This window comes from Pleurodeles waltl, chromosome 3_1, assembly GCF_031143425.1.
Source record: "Pleurodeles waltl isolate 20211129_DDA chromosome 3_1, aPleWal1.hap1.20221129, whole genome shotgun sequence".
Lineage (NCBI taxonomy): Eukaryota > Metazoa > Chordata > Amphibia > Caudata > Salamandridae > Pleurodeles > Pleurodeles waltl.
The window spans coordinates 1,439,539,778-1,439,559,378 of NC_090440.1; the positions used below are offsets into that span (position 1 = coordinate 1,439,539,778).

Below are 19,601 nucleotides of genomic sequence, written 5' to 3' on the forward strand. Positions count from 1 at the left end.
TAGCTGCTCTCTGCTGAACTGCATCTAGGGTTACAGCAGTGTGTGGCACTGATACTTTGAGTGGTTTTTCAAAAATGATCCCCAAATTTCAGACACTGGATACTGATTCCCTTTCTGGCCAATAATGTTATGTTCATTGGGAAGAAGTGTTGTTCAGGTTGTTATTACTAGTGCTATAGCTTTCATTTTGGATCTATTAAAAGCCAGCAGTTGCATCAAGTTACGTTGTGTTATGTAGTAGTGTAATGCAAATTGATGCCCCCGTGCAGAATGTGTTAAGGGGACCCGATTCTCCCATATCTTACAAATATTCCTTAGGATCGAGGGGGACCCCTTACGGAGTTGGACCACATTGTGCCACATGAGTTACAGGGGTCTGTATTACGCCCCTGGTGTTACGTTAGCCTGTGTTACGTTAGAGGCCTGTGTATAGCGCCCTTGTTTATTTCAGATAATCCTGTAACGTTTTCCTAGTTTGTAAGCCTTTAACAGCCATTTGATTCTTGTTGGATGGAGTCAATGTAGTTTGATGTCACTGTATTTGGTGTTAGGTGATCTGTTTGTCTGGTGTATTATATTCAATTGTTTCATAGTGAATAATTGGCAGAATGCGATGTGTGCAATCATGTCAAGATTTGTATTAGCACATTATGTGTAGGGACACACGACATAAAGGACTTTACTGTTTATTTTGTTCCATACACTGTTAGGAGGCTTATCTAAATATATTTCAAGCATAGTATCAGTCCCTTAAAACTGTTGTCTGGGTTAATGAGATTGTGTGATCCCCGCTAGTGGGATCATGTGGCGGTAAAAAATGGAAGAACCAATTAGTTATTGGCCATCTTACTACTGTGTGGGGTCAAGTGAAACCCCACACAGAATTAAGATGGTCAATAACTAATTGGTGCCCACTCTGCCTTGTCCCTGTAGTGCCTTGCCACCAAAGTCACTGCAACTGGATGCCTTTCTGGGACATGCCTTAGGTCCTGCCACCTGAGCTGGGCCAGCCTGAGAGATGAGGCTGGCAATAGGTATTAAACACCAGAGTAACAAAGCAATTAAACAGCAACAAACACATTGTATGAATGCAAATAACGGCTGAGGTAAAAAATGTATATGGAAAAACAAGCAAGAAAGAGTGAGTGCGGTTACTTAAATAGCAGACAATGAGGGTCTGGCTTTCTGTGGATGGGCATATAATGTTTTATTAATTTCAGGTAGAACAGCTTCACCAAGGTTCATAATGAGAATTCATGCATCCAAAGGTTGGGTAACAGTCTCTAAATGGACTTAATACCAAATGTAAGATTACTGCCATTTGCTGGAGCTCAGTCTTGCTATGGAATACACATGAAAGGTATTTACTGGTGGTATCCTAGACCCCTTGCAATCCTTGCCAATTCTTCAAATCCCACTATATTCAATCTCTTTCATTTTTGTCACCAGGGCTAGGGCCCTTACTCTTTTGTTCTTGTTGGAGCTCCACCTTCACAGGATGGATCTTAGCTTGAACTTCCGTGCCTTGCCTGGGAGCCTCGATACTCAGAATCCCATCATGGGAGAGTGTGGCCTTCACCAGCAGTGGATCCACATCAATGGGCAGGATGTAGGTCCTGCTGAACTCTCTGGAGATGAAGCCATGTTGGTCGAGCTTCTGTGGGTGCTGAGCCGTCACCTCGAGCAGGTTGTCCACTGTACGGACAGCTATCTCATCAGGCATGAAATGGCACACATCAAGGAATACCTGGAACTTGTGGTCACTTTTGTTGATCTCGGAGAAGCCTCGCTCCTCCTGCTTCTTGATTCTGGGTCTGACATAATAGCCGTGATACAAAGTGGGGGCAAGAATGTCTTCAGGAGACAAACCTTAAAAGAGCAAAATATATCATAATCATTAGTAAAAACAATTCTCCTTGAGTACAACGTTTGAGTACTCACATTCACCGTGCACCGTTAATAGTATCATGTTGATAGTGGATATATATGTCATGCTAGAAATACATGAATATTGGGACATCATCTAATTTAGGCAGTGGATAAACACTGAAACCTTTCCATGACAGCATCACATATAAATCGTGACAATATACTGAAGCTTTATAACGTCATACAATTTAAAGTAAGGCAAGACAAGAAACTATGGGACTTATTTACAGGGCGTGTAAACAAGCCCCTGTGCCCAGAAAGGCATTTTCACAGTGGTAAGACCCAGACATTCTGTGACATCACCTAGTTTAAAGAGAGGGTGAAAATGCTCCATCACATGTTTAAATTTAAACAAAAAACAATCACACTCTATCACATCTCGGGGCAAAGAAACTCTCTATCATCATGTCATTTAAACTACAGTTTTAAGGGGTGTGGCAAACTGCCAACAGCATAAGGAGTGCTTGTCATTAGCTCCTCTGCTCCCCATCCTGTTTTTGAATTGTTCTTTCTTCCAATAAATGCATTATAAATACTTGGAGCCTCATTTAGGAAGAAATTACCCAATGTGGTGCTGCAAGCCAACTTAATGTGCTGTGCTGCGCTGCGTCATTTTGAAAGTGCCGGGCTGCGTCGTATTTACAGAATTACAAAGCATCCCTGTACTTTTCCCTGCACTGGCACACAAACTGCTGCCTAGCACCAATGCAGACACCTTTGCACTATGGCGCAAGGGTGCCTGCGTTGCAGGGATTATTGTTTCTGTGCAGGAAGGGAAATCTTCCTGCAGATAAACCATCATTTATGTGTTTCCTCTTTCTATGTGTACTGTAGAATGCAGCAGACATAGAAAGTGGAAAAACGGGGAGAAATCATGGTATTTCTCCCATTGCTCCACTTTAATGCCACCCCTGAGGTGGCATAGTAATCAGACGCTTTTCCAGTCTTGTAAATCTAGGAATGCGTCAGATTCTGTCAGGTGCCATAGGTGTTGCGTGTGAACACCCACAGAAACATTTATGGAGCACCCCATTTATGCACAGTTCTATGTGAAAAGGGGGGAATATTAACAAGACCATGAAGAGCCATGCAAGGTGGCTTTGCAAGACCTTGTAAATATAGGTGCACCATAGGAGAGCTTTACCTGTGAAGCTGGGCAAAGGGGAGCCCAGTGATCAGGGGCACAGCAACTAGTGCTCTGGATGTAGTAGGGAAGCACTGTGGAGGAATGAGTGGGTGGTTTTCACCTGTTTGGATGCCTGATGTACAAGCTGGAGTGGAACTACATTAGTTTGGAGGGCCTCTCAGGATCTAGGGAGCTGTGATGTTTTGGACAGGAAGTGAATGAGGTGAGTTCTCAACAAGTGGGCACTGCTGGGTGCAGTACTGATGGATGTGGCTGAGTGCAAGACCCCCTCTAATGTTTAAAATATGTACTGAGCTGCTACTTGGTCTGCTGATGGGTGGATGGGCAGGCTATGGCTGGGCAGCTGTTGGGGTGCCATTGCGGCAGCCCAGGCTTGAACTTGCTGGTGGATATATTGGAGGACCCAGATACATACCCCCTAGCACTGCTTGTCTGCAGCTAGAAAAGACTCAGTGTTGTAGTGGACTACAGTGCCTTATATCTGTTGTAACAGGAAAACCTAAATATCTGTTGTATCTATTGAATCCTGAAAATAAAATTGATACAGGTGCCCTGGACTTGGGGCTCCTGATTGCATACTACACAAGCCAAGTGCACTGACTCAACACTAATCACCTTGAAAATGAATGTCTCAGATGTGCAGAAACAAGTAGTGAGCCCACAGGTTCTTGTGTACTGTGAGAAATCGGGCTTCTGTTTGATGGGGGACAGGGGGACCCCTGTTCAAGCAACAGCCACAGTCTATATCAGGGTGAACCAAAAAATTCACTAAATTAACCGGTGCTTAAACCTCTCGTAACTTGGCACAAAAGCAGTTAGGCTTAATTTAGAGGCAAGGTGTAAAGTATTTGTGCAACACAGGGCCTCATTCTGACCCTCGCGGTCTATGACCGCCAGGGTGGAGGCCGGCTGAAGCACCGCCAACAGGCTGGCGGTGCTTCATTTTGTATTCCGACCGCGGCTGTGAAGCCGAGGTCGCCCAGCCGGGTCCGGCGGTTTTCCGCCGGATTTCCCCCGGCTGGGGGAATCCTCCATGGCGGCGCTGCTTGCAGCGCCGCCATGGGGATTCCGACCCCCTTCCCGCCAGCCTGTTTCTGGCGGTTTTCACCGCCAGAAAAAGGATAGCGGGAACGGGTGTTGTGGGGCCCCTGGGGGCCCATAAAGATTTTCACTGTCTGCTTAGCAGACAGTGAAAATTGCGACGGGTGCAACTGCACCCGTCGCACCCCTGCAACTCCGCCGGCTCCATTCGGAGCCGGCTTCCTTGTTGCAGGGCCTTTCCCGCTGGGCCGGCGGGCCCTCTTTTGGCGGTCGCCCGCCGGCCCAGCGGGAAAGCCAGAATGGCATCCGCGGTCTTCTGACCACGGAGCGGCCATTTGGCGGTTCCCGCCAGGCGGGCGGCTCCTGCCGCCCGCCAGGGTCAGAATGACCCTCATAATCTGTAATAAAGTGAAAAGATAACAGAACAAAAATCCCACACCAATTTAGTCAAGTATAGTATATTAAAAAATATATATTTGACACCAAAACAGCACAAATCTGAGGGAGTGTGGGTCAGAGACAAGAAGTGGATTAGGTCTGGTCGGCGCTTGCCTTTGGAATTAGAAGACATTTTAAAGAAAAAGTTCTGAGAAGGTAAAGTTCAGCGGGGTAACACTGCAGGCGGTGTCCAAGGAGGGAGCGTCATTGTGCCGCTGGACGAAGTTGTGGTGAAGATTTCTACGTTTGGACTAAGTCACTTTTTTGGCAATTGAAAATCACCAGCAGTACGAGGCAGGAGGCTGTAGTCAACAAGAGTTCCAGGAGTACAGGTACCCCTTTGGGGAAGGGCTAGTGAACATTATTTGCTGCTGCAGAGAAGAACGTAGCTGGAGCAGCCACAAAGTCAGGCTTACCAGCAATGCACCTTGGACAGAGAGATAAAGAGGTTGGTCACGGTCTTTTCTCGATTCTCAGAGCCGTTTTTAGCCAAATATTTTCCAAATCCCAAGTTTTGGATTTTGGGTATGTGGGCACCTTCAACACCACAACCAAAGGACCAGGACCTGAGGAGCACCACCTGTGGGTTAAGATTCTCTCAATCTGGGTGCAGGTGTGGGTTCAAGACAGTGAGATCCTGTTATGGCCCTGTAGATTTGAACAGGAGACGTTGAAGTCACACTGATATTCCTGGGCTCAGTTGAAGAGGCAGTGCTCAAGCAGCAAGGTGGCTTCCAAAGGTTCAAGGCAGGCTCCAGGCAGCAGAGCAGTCCTTCCAGGTGCAGCAAAGCATTCTTGTGGAGTACATAGCAGGCCACAGCAGCAGGCAGTCCACTGAGAGTCCATCCATAAGTCCATAAAGTGAACTGCCATATTTTTATACCTGGTGCCTTATTTGAAGTAGGAGACATTTATAGAGGTTTCTCCATGAAGTGCTTGGAATTTCCCGACTCCCCTGCCCTGGCTTCAGGCTGGATGCAGGGACATTGCAGTGGTGATAAACCCTTTGTGGGAAGGTAGAGGACATCCTATTTAGTCACAAGTGGGGCTGAGCCTAGCCCCGCCCCACGTACTGCCAGCAGATGGCTCACTCAGGCACACTTAGGGGGTGATTCCGACCCTGGCGGTAAAAACCGCCAGGACCGGGGTCCGCGGGAGCACCGCCAACAGGCTGGCGGTGCTCCTTTGGGCATTCCGACCGCGGCGGTACAGCCGCGGCCAGAAACGGAAAGTCAGCGGTGTACCGCCGACTTTCCGCTGCCCAGGGGAATCCTCCATGGCGGCGCAGCTTGCTGCGCCGCCATGGGGATCCTGACCCCCATACCGCCATCCTGTTTCTGGCGGTTTCGGCCGCCAGGAACAGGATGGCGGTATGGGGTGTCGTGGGGCCCCTGGGGGCCCCTGCAGTGCCCATGCCAATGGCATGGGCACTGCAGGGGCCCCCGTAAGAGAGCCCCACTTAGAATTTCAGTGTCTGCTTAGCAGACACTGAAATTCGCGACGGGTGCTACTGCACCCGTCGCACCCCTTCCACTCCGCCGGCTCCATTCGGAGCCGGCTTCCTCGTGGAAGGGTGTTTCCCGCTGGGCTGGCGGGCGGCCTGTTGGCGGTCGCCCGCCAGCCCAGCGGGAAACCCAGAATAACCGCAGCGGTCTTTTGACCGCGCAGCGGTATTCTGGCGGTTCCCGTTTGGCTGGCGGCGCCCGCCGCCAGCCAAACTCGGAATGACCCCCTTAATCCCTTTATTGTGTGACTGTCTGGGAGGAACTCACAAAGTCCAGCTGACAACTACATCCAGTCATGCGACCTAGGACAGGTTGTAAGCACCAAATGACAAAGGGAAGGAAAATGCCAATTTCCTAAAGTTGTCATTTTCAAAATTGTAATGTAAAATCCGACTTTACCATTAAGCAGGATTTGTAATTACAATTTCATAGATACCAAACATGAAATACTCACCTGTTCCCAATCAAACGTTAGCACTTATTAAATGTAATAAGATAAGCCAATGTTATCCTATGAGATCAGTAGGCTTCACAGGAGTGACAATACATTTAGGGCTTTTTCACTCCTAGATCATGTAAAACTTAAAAGTACAAATCCAGTCTTTTAATTACAATGCACCATGCCATATGGGTTACCTAGGGCCTACATTACGGATGACCTCGGTGGAATAACATGGGAGTTTAAGGCTTGGCAAATGGTTTATGCTGCCAAATCAGTTTAAAACTGCATTCAGGCTGCAATGGCAAGCCTGTACAGATTTTAGAGGGCTTGATAAGTGGGTGGCACAGTATGTGATTTAGGTCAACTAGTAGCATTTAATGTACAGGGCTTGGGTATATGGTTGCAACTCTACAAGGGACTTAAAGATAAATTAAATATGCATATTAGGTATAAGACACTTTTACCATGATTAGGAGAGCGAGCACAATTGATTTAAGCAAAAGTTAGCAATGGTAAAGTGCACAAAGTCCTAAGGCCAGCAAAAAGGGAGAGAAAAAGGCAAAATGTTTTGGGGAAGACCACCCCAAGGCTGACAGGTCTAACAAATACCAAGTGGGGGATGCCGAAGGCTGCTCAAAATGAAGCAATGCACAAATAAAAGTTCGTCATGAACATGGTAAGGGCCCAAACATGGAAATGTGCAGAGATGCATGGCTCAGTGATAGGACTGCCCCAAGTGGCCTCTAATTCCATCACTCTGGAATGTGTCCTTATGTTGCCTTAGTCTTCTCCTGCAGCTAGATTTCTTCCATGGCCAGTAGATAATCAGGAACATCAGCAAAAGAAGCACAAGAGAAGGAGAAATTGCAAGAGAAGATGGGGCCATCTTGGGACACCTTCAAAAACTCAACATCAGCTGAAAGAAATGCAGCAGTAACTACTGTGTCAAACTGAAGGGATAGGTTCACTGTAGTAGCACCAAATGACTCTGATGCAACAGTACTAGGGGCTGTGATTAATAATGAAGAATAGGGAACAGATAAGAGTGTGACCCCAAACATTATGCCCATGACAGCAGATGACATGATCATATCATTAAACCAGTTTTAGAAACAATGCTTTTCGGCTGCACCTGTGTTGAATCTCAGATGTCTAATTACATGTATACGCCTTGCTTCTTATGTGGTGCATCAAGCAATGATCTGAGGTAGTCTTTATGAGTACATTTCCTATTAAATGTTTGACCCACAGACCGAGACAATTGTATTTCCTGTTTACCTATGTGTTGGTTTTGGATGAGTTGTTTCCAAAAGGCTCTTGTGGGTGTCTGTAAGTTATTTTCAGGAAGGAGGAGAGAAATATTCAAATTCTTGACCATGATGTTACCCTTCAGGTGTGGTGAATCACATTGTATTGGGGAGTTGTGTATTCCCAAGGATCCATGAATAGTCAGAAGGAGAGTTGTTGTGTTGTCTCCCGAGTTTGCTGTAGTACATGCAATAAAATGATAAAGAATGTTAAGGACTTGCCACTAGGACGTATGCTACTTAAGAAGAAGGAATGTTCACTTTGCCCTTCGTCCAAATGCTATTTTGATGGAAACTGAGAGCGTACAACTGGAAAAAGTGAAGAGGTATGCTGTTTCCAACCTCGGACCAGGGATCTCCTTTGTGGTGAACACTATGCAGATTGATGGGGATATGGTGGGTAGATATGCGTTGATTGGGTGACAACAGGGTGGGAACCTAGTACTGTTTTTGTGTGCATATATTCTATATATTTCTGAAACTGAGTTCATGGAGGGCCAGACTAACCAACTGACATCATTGATACATATCCCTCTCTGTGTTTTGGGTGAAGATGCATGATTGATGTAGTCAAAGACACATTGGGGGTCATTCTGACCTCGGCGGTAAAAGGCCCTTACCGCCGGTCAGAAGTCCGCCATTCTACCGCCGCGGTAAACCGCCACGGTCATTCTGACCACCAACTGTGAAACCGCCAACAATCCGACATCCAAGGAAGGCCGCCTCATCAGCGGGCCGCGGAAAACTGGAGATGACCAAACCTCCACCGCCACGCCAACACAAACACGCCCATGCCATTCTGACCCACGAATCCACGCGGCGGTCTTTCAACCGCGATATTCCATTGGCAGTACACACCGCCGCGGTAAAAATACACACACAGCTCCAAAACACAGCCACATTGGACAATTTGAAATACACACACCTGACACACATACAAACAACACTCCCACACATCCAATCAACTATAAAACACACACCCACATCACCCACAAACCCTCACTAGTTGGAAATCGGAGAGAAGGCGATAGAGATAGAGAGAGCGAGCACAGCAATCGAAAACCCCAACACACACAGGAACCCAACTTCATCACCCACACCACATCTACGCACACATCACCACATATCACCACGCACATCACCACAAACACCACCCCACCCCACACCTCATCCACACCACCCCATGGCACCCCAAAGACACCCCAGGTTCTCGGACCAAGAACTCAGGGTCATGGTGGAGGAAATTATAAGGGTTGAGCCCCAGCTCTTCGGCACACAGGTGCAGCACACCACTATAGCAAGGAAGGCTGAGCTATGGCAAAGGATCGTAGACAGGGTCAACGCTGTGGGACAGCATCCCAGAAATCGGGACAATATCAGAAAGCGATGGAACGACCTACGGGGGAAGGTGCGCTCGATGATCTCAAGGCACAACATCGCTGTGCAGAAGACTGGCGGCGGACCCCCACCCACTCCACCCCAATTCACAGCATGGGAGCAAGAGGTGGTAAACATCCTGCATCCTGATGGCCTCGCTGGAGTACACGGAGGAATGGACTCTGGTAAGTCGAATCTCAACTACTTCACCCCACCCAACCACCAGCATGCCACCCCCCCACTCACCCCCAATCTCAACCCCCCAGCACACAACCTCCCTGCCAATGTCTCACCAGCACAACCCACCCTAAACAACACCAACCCCTGAATGCCAACACAAACCATAGACAGCCACCACCAAAGCATGACCATTGCACATACCCATACACCCTCCCCCCCACCACCCTCACAACACCTCCCACAAGGGAATGCTAGCACTGGGGGACAAGGGCACTCAAAATGCACGCCATGGCACACACAGAAACAATAACCATACTCCTTTACCCCTGCAGGGCCCGAACGCCAACACACCGCCACGGAGGGTCCAGATTTGTCCATTCCACCCCCAGAACAGGCCCCCAGCGAGGACAGCAGCTCTGTCGACCTAGAACCTGATGACCAGCCCGGACCATCGGGGACCTCTGGACAGTCGGTTCCCCACACACAGACACAGGCCACAGCAGACCCAACCCACTCTGGGAACACCAGCACAGCTCCCACCCAGCGGGCCCATGCCTCTGTCTCGCGGACGCGTCAATCAGCGGTGTGTCCGCCACTACAGGGCACCCAGGCTGACCCAACACCCCAACAACAACAGGGACCTGGGGGCAGTGGTAGTGGGCACACCGTCCAGGGGACAGAGGCCCAGGGAAACAGGGCAACTGGGAGGGCTGCTGTGCCAGAGGGGGTTGACCGGCCCAGGGAACCCACTCTCCAAGAGGCCCTCACCACCATCATGGGAGCATACCATCACTCCCAGGAGACGATGGCGACGGTACTGGCCAGGTTCACCGAGATCCAGGCACAGCAGGAGGAACGGTACATGGGGTTCAGCAATGAACTCAGGAACATCGCTACCGCTATGGGGACCATAGTCCAGGCCCTCAACCGGATAGAAACCACATTGCGGGACCATGTGGCACCACAAAGGGCCCCTGTCACTAGCCAGGAACAGCCTACCACCTCTGCCGGCGCTAGTGGTCAGGAGGCCCCCACAAAACGACGGCCCACCAGAACCCCACCTCCTGCTGAAGAACAACCACCCCGCAAGAGGAACCTGAGATCTCAAAGGAAGACAGAGTAGGATGCCAAGACCCCCGCCAGCCTAATATCCCCCCGGATGTCATTCCACTGTCCCACAGTGTCACCCTGTCCAACCTTGAACTGCCCCTGCTCCATCCTTCCACAGGCATATGGACAATGCACCTGTGCGACCGAGAACTGGACTCTGCCATGGACATAACTCCACCCTCACCCATCACCTTTTTAATATCATGTACCAATATCTAGCACTAAAAATAAATCACTCATTGCACTGAAATCATTCAGGAGTCAGCCTGTATTATTTACAAATGTATAACACATAACTGATCAATAATGTTCTGTTATTTTTGTGATGACAACATACCGATGTCAATAAGCATTAGTCCATGGGCTAACCAAGCAGAAGTCACGCAGTGGGTCATACAGCACTGAAAAGGGAAGGGAAAATCAAACATCAGTTTAAAAGAACTGGGGGGAAATACACAAAGTAAAGATGCAGGGTGCTTTCAGTAAATGTTAAATGGCGTGGGTGATTCTTACCTGTGTGCTACTGAAAATACTGTTGGATAACTCTGTCCCTGTTGTCTGGGTCGTCCTCTTCGTCTTCCTCCTCTTCACTCTCCGCAGGCTCCACAGCTGCTTCAACACCACCATCTGGACCATCCTCCTGCAGGAAAGGCACTTGACGTCGCAATGCCAGATTGTGAAGCATACAGCAGGCCACGATGATCTGGCACACCTTCTTTGGTGAGTACATCAGGGATCCCCCTGTCATATGCAGGCACCTAAACCTGGCCTTCAGGAGGCCAAAGGTTCTTTCTATGAGCCTCCTAGTTCGCCCATGGGCCTCATTGTAGCGTTCCTCTGCCCTGGTCCGGGGATTCCTCACTGGGGTCAATAGCCAAGGCAGGTTGGGGTAACCAGAGTCACCAATTAGCCACACACGGTGTCTCTGTAGCTGTTCCATCACATAAGGGATGCTGCTATTTCGCATCACATACGCGTCATGCACTGACCCAGGGAACTTGGCATTCACATGGGAGATGTACTGGTCAGCCAAACAGACCACCTGGACGTTCATAGAATGGTAACTTTTCCTGTTTCTGTACACCTGCTCATCGTCTTTTGGGGGTACTAAAGCCACATGGGTCCCATCAATGGCACCAATTATGTTGGGGATATGTCCAAGGGCATAAAAATCACCCTTCACAGTGGCCAAATCAACCTCCTCAGGGAATACAATGTAGCTCCGCATGTGTTTCGTCAGGGCAGACAACACTCTAGACAATATTTTTGAAAACATAGGCTGAGACATTCCAGATGACATGGCCACTGTTGTCTGGAATGAGCCACTTGCCAAAAAATGGAGGACTGACAGAACCTGCACTAGAGGGGGAATTCCTGTGGGTTGGCGGATGGGGGACATCAGGGCTGGCTCCAGCTGGGCACACAGTTCATGCATAGTGGCTCGGTCAAGTCAGTATCGTAGTATGATATGGCGTTCTTCCATTGTCGACAGGTCCACCAGCGGTCGGTACACGCGAGGATTCATCCTTCTCCTCGCAAGTCCCAGCGGACGGTGCCTAGGAAGGACAACATGGAGCACAGAGTCAAGCAAATCACAGGTATGTTCACCACAGCATGCATAGCACACGATTATCTATGTATTGAAAGGCGTGTATGTGTGGCAATGCAAGGCCTAGGCCTGTGTGACGCAGTACAAATTATGCCATGTGGGCCCTTGAAATGGCGGCTGCCTGACCTGTGAAGTGGGACAATGGGATGTGAGGTCAATGCACTGGCGTGGCCCACCGTGGCGGTAGGCGGTCGAAGACCGCTATACGAAGCCGCATTGGCTAACATTGAAGCCTATGGGTTTCAGGAGCCAATGACGAGGTGCGCCGGCGGTCGCGGGACGCTCCGCCGCGGTACGCACCGCCGCGGGCGTGACCGCCATTTTCTATCTGCTTAACCACTCGAGACCTGATCATCCACAGGAGAGGACCTATACTGCAAGTGCTGCTGTGACCTCGGTCTGGAAGTGACAATGGCTGCTGCGACTGGGGAAAGGGCCCCTGCCTTCACGTCTGAGGAGTTGGAGAAACTTGTGGATGGGGTCCTCCCCCAGTACGCGTTACTCTACGGTCCTCCAGACCAACAGGTAAGTACACTGGGTGCACATTGAATGGGCTATGCCTGTGTGGAGTGGGGTGGATGTAAGTTGGTGGGGTGGGGGGCGAATGAGGAGTGCAACGCACGACAGATGAGAGCATGTGCCATATGGCAAGGTTGGGGAGGGTGGGCCAATCGCATCTAACATGCAGAAAATTGATGAATTTTTCCTTCCCACTCTGTACATGTCAAATAGGTCAGCGCCCATCAGAAAGCGGACATTTGGCGTGCCATCGCCAAGGAAGTCCGGGCCCTGGGGGTCCACGTCAGACGGGGCACCCACTGCCGCAAGAGGTGGGAGGACATCCGCCGCGGGACCAGGAAGACCGCCGAGTCACTGCTGGGGATGGCCTCCCAACCTAGGAGGGGTGCCAGTCGTACCCTGACCCCCCTGATGTCCCGGATCCTGGCGGTGGCCTACCCTGATTTGGATGGGCGCTTGAGGACATCACAGCAGACACAAGGGGGTGAGTATCAGCACATTCTGCTATCTCTCTGCGCAGTAGAGGCGTCTGGGTGGGGGAGGAGGGTTGTGGGTGACATTAGGCCAGGGCGCTTTCTGTAGTGTAGTCCTCTCCTTTAGGCATGGCCCTGTGCTCCCGGCCCCCACCTCTGTAGGGTGACAAGTACAGCTATCGATGGTCCAGCATCACACATGTGCGCGTTTGTCGTCTCTAGACCTGTTGTCCTAGTCAGAAGTACTGAGTAGTGTGCCCCGAATGCGCGGCTTAGTGCATGAGGCTCCTGTGTCTGTCCTCTCCGCCAACGGTGTTGACATTGCATGCACTCAACCTGGTCTTCGTTTTTCTCCCCCCACCCTTCTTCTTCATCTTCTTGTGCATGTGTGCATTAGCATCATCAGGCGGAGGAGAATTGGCATCGGAGCACGAGGGAGCTGCAAGTCACAAGGCCCCGGTGGGACCAGGAACAGACATCGAGGGCACCAGTGATCCGGAGGGCGAGGGGAGCACCACAACGGGGACCGGTGGTGACACCAGCGACACCGACACGTCCTCGGATGGGAGCTCCCTAGCGGTGGCGGCAACATCCGGGCCCCCCGCCTCTACAGGTACAGCCGCCACCCAGCGCACCAGCCCCGCCCTCCCAGCAGCCCCTCAGCCTACGCTCCGTGCCCGCTCGCCCAGGAAGGCGGGCGTCTCCTTCGCCCCAGGCACCTCAGCCCCTGCCCCTGTTACCCCTGCTGCCCTCAGTGAGGAGGTCATTAACCTCCTTCAGACCATCATTGTTGGGCAGACTACCCTTTTGAATGCCATCCAGGGGGTAGAAAGGGAGGTGCATCGGAGCAATGCCTACCTGGAGGGCATTCATTCGGGTCAGGCTGCCCATCAACGATCGTTCAATGCTCTGGCCTCAGCACTGACGGCAGCCATTGTCCCTGTTTCCAGCCTCCCTCTTCTGACTGCCTCCACCCTGTCTCTGTCTCCTGTTCCTCAGCCTATCCCATCCACACCATCAGACCAGCCTGCACACACCTCAACACCCAAGGGCAGCTCATCCAGACACAAGCACCACAGAACCCACAAGCATTCACGCAAGCAACACCCAGATGCAGACATTCCAACAGTCACTACCACCTCTGTGTCCCCCTCCTCCTCGTCTCCCTCCTCCCTCCCTGTGACGTCTACACTCACACCTGCATGCACACCACCATCAGCCAGTGCTTCCATCACCAGCACACCCTCCAGTACAGCCCGCACACGTGCAGTCACCACCCCCACTACCATTTACACGTCCCCTGTGTCCTCTCCCACTGTGTCTGTCACCCCCTCTTCCAAGACACACAAACGCAGGCAGACACCCACCCAACAGCCATCCACCTCACGACAGCCTCCAGCACAAGCACCTGCACCCAAAGACAGCACACCTGACTCTCCTACAACCACATCCTCTTCCTCCACTCCCATCACCACTTCTCCTACCTTTTACCTTGGTCCTAAAAAAGTTTTCCTGGCTAATCTTGACCTCTTTCCCTCCACTGACCCACCCCCTCCATCTGCAAAGAGTCCCAAGAGCACCTCAGCCACCACCAGCCCAGCTTCGAGTGTCACTGTGGTGCATGGGTTCTGGAGTCCACCCTTTGCCAGCAGTGACACTTCAATCAGCAGCAAGGGGACAGCCAGCCCCCCCCCAGGCAAGAGGACCAGGAAACTAAAGGGCCGCCGTGAGAGGACTGACACGGCTGCCCCCAAGGAGCAAAGTTCGCCCACTTCACCAGCCACAACATCTAGGGGAGGCAAGGGCCCGAGAGCCCCATCTAAGGAGCGAAAGGGCAGCAGGGCGGAGAAGTCAGCCAGCAGGAGCGTGGAGCAGGAGGGGCCCACAAGCCCCATTCCGGGTGTTAGGGAGGACACCAAAGGGCCCAGGACTCCGTCACCGAAGGGTCCAGCAACAGCACGGTCGGAGGGCGACTGAGCAGGGAGTCCAGGCCAGGTCTGGCTCCCTTGACTTACTGGACGAGCACCGCTGAACAGGGCCCCGCTGTGCAGAAGAGCACCGCTGAAGAGGGCCCCGCCGTGCAGAAGAGCACCGCTGAACAGGGCCCCGCTGTGCAGAAAAGCACCGCTGAAGAGGGCCCCGCCGTGCAGAAGAGCACCGCTGAACAGGGCCCCGCCGTGCAGAAGAGCACCGCTGAACAGGGCCCCGCCGTGCAGAAGAGCACCGCTGAACAGGGCCCCGCCGTGCAGAAGAGCACCGCTGAACAGGGCCCCGCCGTGCAGAAGAGCACCGCTGAACAGGGCCCCGCCGTGCAGAGGAGCACCGCTCCGCTGGGCCCCGCCGTCTCAAGCACCGCTCCGCTGGGCCCTTCCTGTCAAGCACCGCTCCGCTGGGCCCCGCCGTCTCAAGCACCGCTCTGCTGGGCCCTTCCTGTCAAGCACCGCTCCGCTGGGCCCCGCCGTCTCAAGCACCGCTCCGCTGGGCCCTTCCTGTCAAGCACCGCTCCGCTGGGCCCCGCCGTCTCAAGCACCGCTCCGCTGGGCCCTTCCTGTCAAGCACCGCTCCGCTGGGCCCTTCCTGTCAAGCACCGTTCCGCTGGGCCCCGCCGTCTCAAGCACCGCTCCGCTGGGCCCTTCCTGTCAAGCACCGCTCCGCTGGGCCCTTCCTGTCAAGCACCGTTCCGCTGGGCCCTTCCTGTCAAGCACCGCTCCGCTGGGCCCCGCCGTCTCAAGCACCGCTCCGCTGGGCCCTTCCTGTCAAGCACCGCTCCGCTGGGCCCTTCCTGTCAAGCACCGCTCCGCTGGGCCCCGCCGTCTCAAGCACCGCTCCGCTGGGCCCCGCCGTCTCAAGCACCGCTGGGCCCTTCCTGTCAAGCACCGTTCCGCTGGGCCCCGCCGTCTCAAGCACCGCTCCGCTGGGCCCTTCCTGTCAAGCACCGCTCCGCTGGGCCCTTCCTGTCAAGCACCGCTCCGCTGGGCCCCGCCGTCTCAAGCACCGCTCCGCTGGGCCCCGCCGTCTCAAGCACCGCTCCGCTGGGCCCTTCCTGTCAAGCACCGCTCCGCTGGGCCCCGCCGTCTCGAGCACCGCTCCGCTGGGCCCTTCCTGTCAAGCACCGCTCCGCTGGGCCCCGCCGTCTCAAGCACCGCTCCGCTGGGCCTTTCCTGTCAAGCACCGCTCCGCTGGGCCCCGCCGTCTCGAGCGCCGCTCCGCTGGGCCCTTCCTGTCAAGCACCGCTCCGCTGGGCCCCGCCGTCTCAGGCACCGCTCCGCTGGGCCCTTCCTGTCAAGCACCGCTCCGCTGGGCCCCGCCGTCTCAAGCACCGCTCCTCTGGGCCCTTCCTGTCAAGCACCGCTCCGCTGGGCCCTTCCTGTCAAGCACCGCTCCGCTGGGCCCTTCCTGTCAAGCACCGCTCCGCTGGGCCCCGCCGTCTCAAGCACCGCTCCGCTGGGCCCTTCCTGTCAAGCACCGCTCCGCTGGGCCCTTCCTGTCAAGCACCGCTCCGCTGGGCCCCGCCGTCTCAAGCACCGCTCCGCTGGGCCCTTCCTGTCAAGCACCGCTCCGCTGGGCCCCGCCGTCTCGAGCACCGCTCCGCTGGGCCCTTCCTGTCAAGCACCCCTCCGCTGAGCCCCGCCGTCTCAAGCACCGCTTCGCTGGGCCCTTCCTGTCAAGCACCGCTCCGCTGGGCCCTTCCTGTCAAGCACCGCTCCGCTGGGCCCCGCCGTCTCAAGCACCGCTCCGCTGGGCCCTTCCTGCATGCACTGTTAACGGTTCACTTTGCCCACCATGCCTCCTCCTTGACCAGTGGAGACTGTAATCCACCTGATGGACTGTGGCTTTGCACTCCCCAGGATGGAACAGTGGGCAACCCACCAACTGTAGAGACTTGAGAGACTGTGGCTTTGCACTCCCCAGGATGGCACAGTAGGCATGGTGGCCCCTTCGTGGATCTGGCGTCGTGGACTCATGTGGCTGTGGTGCCCCCCCTTCCCTTCCCCCTGAGGTGCCTGTAGTTTTTTCATCAGATGCCCCTGCAGTGTTCTCTCCAGAGGACTCAGGTCTCCTGTGTGGGCTTTGCCCTTGTGTTGTTACACTTTGGCCCACGGACACTTCGATTTTCTTTTGATGTGCAGGACTAATTGCCTCGGTTATCCATTGCACTGTATATGGAATTCTTTTGATATTGATTATTTGGCTAGTTGACCATTACTTTTCAGAGCCTATTTTGTACATAAACTTTTATTCACAATTTAATTATGTCTTTGCATTTTTCTGGGGGGTTTGGGTGGTGTCACTGTGACTTGTTGCTCTGCATTGGTGTGTACATAGTTTGGGGGGTTGGGGGTCGCATATGTGTGTGCCGTAACCTTTCCTCCTCCCCCCTCCCGTGTGTCGTAGGTGCAGTACTCACCGTTGTCGTCTGCGCCGGCGTTCGTACTCGTGGTAGATGAGCAGGTAGACGAGAGCAGGTAGGATGTTTAATTCGGGTTCCATGCTGTCCTCCTTCCTCGTGGAGTGCGTAGAGGTGAGCGTTTTCCCGTTCGTAGTCTGTTTCCGCCGTGTTTTTATCGGCGGTGCTCCCGCCCCGGAAAAGGTGGCGGATTGGCCTGTCATAATAGTGTGGGCGGTACATTGTCTGCCGCCTGTCTGTTGGCGGTGACCGCCGCGCTGTTTGTTTGTACCGCCGTGGCGGTCGGAGTGTTAATGTGGCGGGCTGTGTTGGCGGTTCCCGCCAGGGTCAGAATTCCATTTTTTGGACCGCCGGCCTGTTGGCGGGTTGGCCGCCGCTTTATCACCGACCGCCAGGGTTAGAATCACCCCCATTGTCTCCCTTTCCCAGAGATGACTGAAGTGATGGTCGGTTTAAGTGCTTGGTGGAAGGATGGAGCCTCATTGATGCTTGAAGGACCGATATTCCATTGACAGGGTAATATTTGTGTTGCACACTAGCACATGGGCTCCATTTGATAAACATTTTTCATAATTAATTGCTTTGCACATAGATTTACATTAATATGCAACATGCAAATGTTTTTACTTCGTGATAACAATGTCAAAGTTATCCATAGCTAATATAGGCATCAATTTAAAATGGCTGCTGTGCAATTGCCATCTCTCCTTCTCATATTTTAACTTTTTCTCGCTACAGGAGTGAAGCCGTGGCCGGCAATGTTAATTGAATGCATCTGTTGTTTATGTTTCTCATATGAACGTTTCTCGTTTTAAGTGCTTTGGAGAGAGAAATAAGGAGTGAACACCTGTGAATGAGAACATCATGGCCGCAGAAATCGAGCTGGAGATCATTCAGCAGAGGCCCCATTGCATATTAAATGGGGAAAAGAAGACACTTGAGTCATCAACATGTACTTTATCCTGATTGGGTCCCATCGTGGGAATGGAGTGGAGGTATGTAGGAAGTTGGCTCTGTATGTGCTATTTCAAAGTAAGGAATAGCATGCACAGAGTCCAAGGGTTCCCCTTAGAGGTAAAATAGTGGTAAAAATAGATAATACTAATGCTCTATTTTGTGGTAGTGTGGTCGAGCAGTAGGCTTATCTAAGGAGTAGTGTTAAGCATTTGTTGTACATACACATAGACAATAAATGAGGTACACACACTCAGAGACAAATCCAGCCAATAGGTTTTGTTATAGAAAAATATCTTTTCTTAGTTTATTTTAAGAACCACAGGTTCAAATTCTACATGTAATATCTCATTCGAAAGGTATTGCAGGTAAGTACTTTAGGAACTTCAAATCATCAAAATTGCATGTATACTTTTCAAGTTATTCACAAATAGCTGTTTTAAAAGTAGACACTTAGTGCAATTTTCACAGTTCCTAGGGGAGGTAAGTATTTGTTAGGTTAACCAGGTAAGTAAGACACTTACAGGGCTTAGTTCTTGGTCCAAGGTAGCCCACCGTTGGGGGTTCAGAGCAACCCCAAAGTCACCACACCAGCAGCTCAGGGCCGGTCAGGTGCAGAGTTCAAAGTGGTGCCCAAAACACATAGGCTAGAATGGAGAGAAGGGGGTGCCCCGGTTCCGGTCTGCTTGCAGGTAAGTACCCGCGTCTTCGGAGGGCAGACCAGGGGGGTTTTGTAGGGCACCGGGGGGGGCACAAATCCACACAGAAATTTCACCCTCAGCAGCGCGGGGGCGGCCGGGTGCAGTGTCGAAACAGGCGTCGGGTTCGCAATGTTTGTCTATGAGAGATCTCGGGATCTCTTCAGCGCTGCAGGCAGGCAAGGGGGGGATTCCTCGGGGAAACCTCCACTTGGGCAAGGGAGAGGGACTCCTGGGGGTCACTTCTCCAGTGAAAGTCCGGTCCTTCAGGTCCTGGGGGCTGCGGGTGCAGGGTCTCTCCCAGGCGTCGGGACTTTAGGTTCAAAGAGTCGCGGTCAGGGGAAGCCTCGGGATTCCCTCTGCAGGCGGCGCTGTGGGGGCTCAGGGGGGACAGGTTTTGGTACTCACAGTATCAGAGTAGTCCTGGGGTCCCTCCTGAGGTGTTGGATCGCCACCAGCCGAGT

At 52.6% G+C, this 19,601-nt stretch overlaps 1 protein-coding gene across 1 annotated transcript in view; it reads right to left on the bottom strand.

Annotated features, from left to right (window-relative positions):
• Positions 1-1,192: 1,192 nt before the first annotated feature.
• Positions 1,193-19,601, bottom strand: part of HSPB2 (heat shock protein family B (small) member 2) — an 89,121-nt gene continuing 70,712 nt past the window's right edge. The window contains exon 2 of the mRNA XM_069221350.1: positions 1,193-1,869. Coding sequence (XP_069077451.1) covers positions 1,424-1,869 — 446 coding nt within the window. The 3' untranslated portion in view covers positions 1,193-1,423. The remainder of the gene's footprint in view (positions 1,870-19,601) is intronic.